The sequence below is a fragment of the Triticum aestivum genome, chromosome 6D, assembly GCF_018294505.1.
Source record: "Triticum aestivum cultivar Chinese Spring chromosome 6D, IWGSC CS RefSeq v2.1, whole genome shotgun sequence".
Classification (NCBI taxonomy): Eukaryota; Viridiplantae; Streptophyta; class Magnoliopsida; order Poales; family Poaceae; genus Triticum; species Triticum aestivum.
The window spans coordinates 108,991,643-108,999,509 of record NC_057811.1 but is presented as its reverse complement, the minus strand read 5'-3'; the positions used below and the strand labels follow the sequence as shown (position 1 = coordinate 108,999,509).

Sequence of the window (7,867 nt, the reverse complement as noted above, 5' to 3'; positions counted from 1 at the left end):
AGCACCGAACGTACGACACCTCCGCGATCTGCACACGTTCAGCTCGGTGACGTCCCACGAACTCTAGATCCAGCTGAGGTCGAGGGAGAGTTTCGTCAGCACAACGGCGTGGTGACGGTGTTGATGAAGTTACCGACGCAGGGCTTCGCCTGGACTACAACGATATGACCGAGGTGGAAATCTGTGGAGGGGGGCACCGCACACGGCTAAGACAACTGTCAGCTTGTGTGTTCTAGGGTGCCCCCTGCCCCCGTATATAAAGGACCAAGGGGGAGGCCGGCCGGCCCTCAACGGGCGTGCCCCAAATAGGATTCCTATTCCTAGTAGGTTTCCAACAAGGGAAGAGGGGGGAGGAAGGAGAGGGAGAGAGGGAGAAGGAAAGGGGGGGCGCCGCCCCCCTTCCCTTGTCCTATTCGGACTCCAAGGGGGGGAGCGCGGTCTGCCCTGGCTGCCCTCCTCTCTCTCCACTAAGGCCCATGGTGGCCCATTAATTCCCCAGGGAGTTCCGGTAACCCCTCCGGCACTCCAGTTTTACCCGAAACCACCCGGAACACTCCAATATATCAATCTTTATGTCTCGACCATTTAGAGACTCCTCGTCATGTCCGTGATCTCATCCGGGACTTTGAACTACCTTCGGTACATCAAAACACATAAACTCATAATACCGATCGTCATCGAACGTTAAGCGTGCGGACCCTATGGGTTCGAGAACTATGTAGACATGACCGAGACTCACTTCTGGTCAATAACCAATAGCGGAACCTGGATGCTCATATTGGTTGCTACATATTCTACGAAGATCTTTATCGGTCAAACCGTGTAACAACATACGTTGTTCTCTTTGTCATCGGTATGTTACTTGCCCAAGATTTGATCGTCGGTATCTCAATACCTAGTTCAATCTCGTTACCGGCAAGTCTCTTTACTCGTTCCGTAATGCATCATCCCGAAACTAACTCATTAGTCACATCGCTTGCAAGTCTTATAGTGATGTGCATTACCGAGAGGGCCCAGAGATACCTCTCCGAAACACGGAGTGGCAAATCCTAATCTTGATCTATGCCAACCCAACAAATACCATCAGAGACACCTGTAGAGCATCTTTATAATCACCCAGTTACGTTGTGACGTTTGATAGCACACTAAGTGTTCCTCCGGTATTCGGGAGTTGCATAATCTCATAGTCATAGGAACATGTATAAGTCATGAAGAAAGAAGTAGCAATGAAACTGAAACGATCATACTGCTAAGCTAACGAATGGGTCTTGTCCATCACATCATTCTCTAATGATGTGATCCCATTCATCAAATGACAACACATGTCTATGGCTAGGAAACTTAACCATCTTTGATTAACGAGCTAGTCAAGTAGAGGCATACTAGGGACACTCTATTTGTCTATGTATTCACACATGTACTAAGTTTCTGGTTAATACAATTCTAGCATGAATAATAAACATTTATCATGAAAATAAGGAAATATAAATAACAACTGTATTATTGCCTGTAGGGCATATTTCCTTCATCTGGGTATGGTAATCTGTTTACCGTACTTTCAGTTTGTTAGTCCACCGATTGGTGGGTTGGCACTGGGGCCAATATTCATGTGTGTGTTGTTGTGTCTTTATTTTATTCTTACCAAGTCACACGAGATTGTTCTGTCCTGATAGGGAACGGCTTGCATGGTTCTGTTCATGGTGCTGGCACGGTAGATCTGAAGTTTACTTCTGGAAAGATCGTGCAACTGAAGAACGTGCAGCATGTCCCCCCCCCCCATCAAGAAGAATCTCGTTAGTGGTTCCCTTCTATGTAAAGAAGGGTTTAAGTTAGTATTTGAGTCTAACAAAGTAGTCGTATCTCGTTATGGACTATTTGTTGGAAAATGTTATGATTGTGGTGGTTTGTTCCGCCTTTCCTCGGAGGATTTCTGTAATAAAGTCGTGAACCAAATTCATTCCAATGTGAACGAATGTGAGGTTTGGAATTCACGTCTTTGTTACATAAATTTTGGTTGTATGACGTGGCTAGCTAAGATGAATCTAATCCCGAGTTTCACTTTAGCCAAAGGCTCTAAGTGCCATGCATGTGTGCAAGCAAAGCAACATCGTAAGCCTCACAAGCCTGCGAAGGAGAGACACCTGGCATCACTAGAGCTCATACATTCAGATCTGTGTGAGATGAATGGTGTGTTGACTAAAGGTGAAAAGAAATACTTCATGACTTTGATTGATGATTCAACTAGATTCTGTTATGTGTATTTGTTAAATAGAAAGGATGAGGCTCTACACTACTTTAAAATCTATAAGGTTGAAGTTGAGAACCAACTTGAGAAGAAAACAAAACGAGTCTGATCTGATTGTGGTGGAGAGTACTTTTCTAGTGAGTTCAATTTATTCTGTGCGGAACATGGTATTATTCATGAGAGGACGCCTCCCTATTCACCCCAGTCAAACGGGATTGCCGAATGGAAAACCGTACTCTAACAGAGTTGGCTAACGCCATGTTAGATACATCGGGTTTATCCAAGGTATGGTGGGGGAGGCTGTATTGACATCATGTCATGTCCTGAATAAACTTCCCGCGAAGGATAATGAGACTACTCCTATGAGCAATGGGAAAAGAAAAGAACTACACTCTCTTACTTGCGCACTTGGGGCTGTTTGGCAAAAGTCAATGTGCCGATCCCCAAAAAGCATAAGCTTGGACCAAAGACCGTGGACTGCGTTAATTTGGGCTACGCTAAGAATAGTGTTGGCTATAGATTTCTAGTAGTGAAATCTGAGGTACCTGACCAGAAGGTCGGTACAATTATAGAGTCTAAGGATGCTACATTCTTTGAGGATATTTTCCCCATGAGAGATATGCAGAGCACTTCTAGACTGGAATCTGATGAGACTCCTGAACCTGCCATTCCGATGGAATATTATGAACACAAAAGTGATGAAAGTTCATCAGAGGATGACGAGGAAGCTCCTGTTAGGAGCAAGAGACAAAGGACTGCAAAATCTTTTGGTGATGATTTCCTCATGTACCTCGTGGATGACGACACTCCCAGTTCCATTTCAGAAGCTTATGCATCTCCGGATGCTGACTACTGGAAGGATGCGGTCCGTAGCGAGATGGATTCCATCTTGGCAAACGGGACATGGGAGATCACTGATCGTCCCTATGGTTGCCAACCATTGGGATGTAAGTGGGTGTTCAAGAAGAAGCTTAGGCCCGATGGTACTATTGAGAAGTACAAGGCTAGGCTTGTGGCCAAGGGTTATACCCGAAAAGAAGAAGAGGATTTCTTTGATACTTACTCACCTGTGGCTAGACTGACAACCATTCGAGTGTTACTCGCATTGGTTGCCTCGCATGGTCTTCTCGTTCATCAGATGGACGTTAAGACGGCTTTCCTCAACGGAGAGCTAGACGAGGAAATTTAGATGCAACAGCCAGATGGCTTTATAGTAAATGGTCAGGAAAGAAAAGTGTGCAAGCTAGTGAAATCTTTGTATGGCCTGAAACAAGCGCCTAAGCTATGGCATGAGAAGTTCAACACTACTCTGACATTTGCTGGCTTTGTTGTTAACGAAGCTGACAAATGTGTATACTATCGCTATGGTGGGGGTGAAGGAGTTATACTGTGTCTCTATGTCGATGACATACTGATATTTGGCACCCACCTCAAAGTCATTGAGGAGGTCAAGGTTTTTCTATCTCAGAACTTTGAGATGAAAGACCTGGGTGTGGCTGATGTTATCTTGAACATTAAGCTACTGAGAAATACTGAGGGTGGAATTACACTTTTTCAATCCCACTATGTTGAGAAGATTTTGAGCCGTTTTGGATATTCGGACTGCAAACCTTCTGCAACACCATATGATCCTAGCGTGCGGATTCGAAAGTTCGAAGGCACGACTGTAGATCAATTGAGATATTCTCAAGTGGTTGGTTCACTGATGTACCTAGCCTGTGCTACTCGTCCTGACATCTCATTTGCTGTGTGCAAACTGAGCCGGTTTGTTTCCAATCCGGGAGATGTGCATTGGCATGCTGTTGAGCAAGTGATGCGCTATTTGCAAGTTACTGTGAACTACGGAATTCACTATTCTGGGTACCCGACGGTACTTGAGGGGTATAGCGATTCGAATTGGATATCTGATGCTGATGAGATGAAAGCCACAAGTGGATATGTCTTCACACTTGGTGGCGGTGCTGTTTCCTGGAAGTCTTGCAAGTAGACGATCTTAACGAGATCGACTATGGAAGCAGAACTCATAGCATTATACACATCATGCGTCGAAGTAGAATGGCTTCGTGAGCTTTTGATGGATTTCCGATGGTTGATAAACCAGTCCCAACTGTCCTTATGAACTGTGACAATCAAACGGTGATTGCCAAGGCTAAGAGTTCAAAGGACAATATGAAATCCACAAAGCACATAAGAAGAAGATTAAAATCTGTCAGAAAATCAAGAAACTCCGGAGTGATAGCGTTGGATTATATCCAGACAGCTAAAAATCTGGCAGACCCTTTTACGAAAGGGCTATCATGGATTGTGACAGAAAATGCATCCAAGGAGTGGGTATGAGACCCACGTAAGTTGCCATGGGGGTAACCCAACCTATGTGATCGGAGATCCCGTGAATTAGGACCTGGGAAAACAATCCAGCGGTCAACTAAGGATAGTATCCTTAATTAACCCACTCCGTTGGAGATGCAATAATACTCTCAATTTTGTAAGGCGGGCTGACTTTTGTCTTAATGTGTTTCAAAGCTTATGTAAGCAAGACGCTAACCTACAGAGCATTCTTTGGTGGAACACACCTATGTGAGCCCGACTGCTAGTCACAATCTATGAGATTGGATGATCTCTAGGAAGCTCATGAGAAGGTATGGAGTATGACTAATAAGCTTCACCCGTGGGGTTTAGCCTTCGGTAGCCACGTATCAGCTGACAATGGTCGAAACTTCTACACGCCAAACTGACAATTCAAGGCATAGTCCATTGTTCAGTTGTGAAGAAGTCTAATCCCATTGCTCTAGGTGGAAGTTAAACTTAACAGTCTCCACTGAAAATTCTGGTATATCAAACATTGTTTGGAACAGTTGACAAACTTATGTGCCTCGAGATCTGGTGGGGGATTGTTGGATTATGGATGGGCTTAGGCCCATATAAGACAATAATTCCTGGTTAATCTCTAAGGCCCATGCATGTGCACGGCAAGTGGTGGGAAGTGTGAGAAATTTAGTATCATACTGCTACAGTAAGAAGAATGAGACCTCTTTATCAGAGCTGCTCCATCACTTGCTATTGGGAGCTTGGGAATAGGAGTTGTACACGCGCGCTCCTCCTCCGCCGCCGCCCGCCTCATCTCGCCACGCCTCGCCTCGTCACGACGCGCGCGCGCGCCGCGGATTGCGGGAATGAGCCGAGTCGAAGCTTATTTTCGCCGGTCAGGAATGGTTAATTAATCTCAGATTAATTAATGAGTCGCTTACGGAAGTGCCAGTGTCCGAGACGTTGGACCGTGGGTTGTTCGCGGACTCGGTCATGGGCCTGAGCCCAGACCCATCTACCCGACGACCTATATAAGAAGGCGCTGGCCAGTGGAGTGAACCCTAACTCAGTTCACTCACTGCCTTTCACACAACCCTAGCCGTCATCTACTGTTCCTCTCTCTGTGCTGCTTCCGGCGATCCCATCCCAACGATCGCGTGCACGGTTGGTCGGGAGAGCAGGTGCCTCTGGAACCCTGTCGTTCGAGATCCTGCCCGGGAGAACGGCAATAAGGTTTTTGAAGAGCGTCTCAACGCCGACTGCTCCCGATCCGTCCCCTTCACCGACCACCTCTGCTTCCACTACTTCCCCTGCATCGACTCCATGGCTGACGACGAAGCCGTCAAGAAGAAGGCCTCGGCCGATGCCGAGGCTGCTGTTGCCGCCACCGCGTTGGCCTGGCCAACCGGAGGGTATGACTCGTTCATCCCCTATTTGCTCGTTCATGTGCTAGCCGTATATATGTTGTTCATAGATGTTTCGGTTCTATGTATTGTACGTGCTCACGTGCTTACGTATCAGTATGAGATGCATACCGTATTTGCCATGTTTACTGTCTACTCGTGGATTAAAATCGAGAAAGTGCTAATATTTTCAACACTAACCACCGCGTCCTTGATAAAGGCAAAACGACACACCTAGAAAGTATTTGTGCCACGATTCGAAACATATAATTTTTGAACATATATCGAATTAACTCAATACTTCTAACATTTGCCTCACACAACATACTACAGTACGTAGTAGCCCACCTAATTTTTGAACATCATATCTAATTAATTCAAGACTTCAAATCCAGCAGCTGCTCTGACGCCTTCTGTCCCTGTCGATCTCCGCCTTGGCCTTGCGCAGCCGGGCCTTGTAATCTTTCTTCCACGCGCGGAACTGCGCCTTGAGTTTCCTGAGGTCACCGACGGAGTCCGCGCTCGGGGCGCCGGGGTGCCACGGTCTCTGCTCGACAGTCAGCGCCGCCACACCATTCTCGAGCGCCTGGCTCCCCCGCCGGAACTCCGCGCCGAGCCGGCCCACCGCGCTAATTCGCCTGCCGCCGTCCGCACTACGGCGGCTGCCCGCCTGCCGCAGCCTCGTCGGTGCCTCCTCGCCGGGCAGATTCATCATGCGAGGCTCGGCGAATTCATGGAGGTCGACGTAGGGTAACTCTTGAGCCATCCGTGCAGCGTCCCGAGCCATCTGCAGAGACGCCAGCTGCTCGTGGAAATCCTCCTCGAGGGACTTGATCCTGATCTCGTACTCCAGCCACCTGATGTGGTAGCTCTCGATCCGCCGCCTGAGCGCCGCGTTCTCCTCCTCTTTCTGCCGCAGCCGCGCCTCCGCCTCCGCCGCCTTCCTCTCCAGCTCCGTCACCGAGGCTGAAACCTCCGCCGCCGCGTCGTCCTCGCCCCCCTGCCAAGAAATTTGCATGTCGCAGCCCGCGCCTCATGATCAGATCAGCTCGAATGGATGGATGCCAATGCCGATGGCAATAATGGGCATGGCTGGAAACTTGGAATGGAATGGACGGAAGGTACCTTGTGAGGTGGCGATGGCGATGGCGACGGCGGGGTCCACGGCCCCGCGGCGGCGGCCCCAGGGACCCTCGGCAGCGACGGGAGACGGCCTCGCAGGGTCGGCCGCACGGGCAACGGCGGCGGCGGCGGCGGCGGTGTCGACTCGAGGGCTTCCTCCCCCTCACCATCTTCGTCGTTGTCGTCCATTTGCGTTACCTCTCCTCCTCCGGACCTTCCCATCAGCGACTTCAGCATCGCTTCCAGCGAGCTGAGATCCGACGTCGACACCACCGACATGGCCGGCCGGATCGATCGGTCCTTATCTTCGCATCAAGAATTCATGCATGGCGGGCACGTGAGAGAAAAGAAAGACGAAGATCGTGATCGATGCGGATTACTCTAGATCGCAACGAGATGTTGCGGCTAGCACGCGCCGATCGGTGCGGAAAGCCTCGATCGATCGATCATGCGCAGATGCATGCACTGTTGCGGAAATGCGGAAGGAAAAGATCGAGCTACGGAACGGAATGGAGAGCGCGAGGGAGGAGGAAGCCCACCGCGAATATAGGATCTTCCGTACGTAGTGAGGTTTTTCTGTAGCATGGTCTTCCCACTCAGATGTTTGTGAATTAACTCACCACGCGCCTCGCCTTTTTTTTTTTGAGGATGCCACGCGCCTCACCAGAAATGTTTGTTCGAGGTTCCCCTTCCACTAGCTGTGAAATGCATTGCTACTCACATCGTAATTAATTTTTGGTGGGTTCAAGAATTAATAAAACAATAAAGTCTCAAATTGTAGAAAATGGTC

General features: G+C 48.6%; 1 protein-coding gene across 1 annotated transcript; it reads right to left on the bottom strand.

Annotated features, from left to right (window-relative positions):
• Positions 1-6,197: 6,197 nt before the first annotated feature.
• LOC123141265 (myosin-2-like) lies at positions 6,198-7,648 on the bottom strand. Its single transcript, XM_044560447.1, has 2 exons — positions 7,081-7,648; positions 6,198-6,955 (listed from the first exon to the last, which is right to left on the bottom strand). Exons 1-2 carry the CDS (start codon positions 7,354-7,356, stop codon positions 6,341-6,343), a joined length of 891 nt encoding a protein of 296 aa, XP_044416382.1. The 5' UTR covers positions 7,357-7,648; the 3' UTR covers positions 6,198-6,340.
• Between the last annotated feature and the right edge of the window lie 219 nt (positions 7,649-7,867).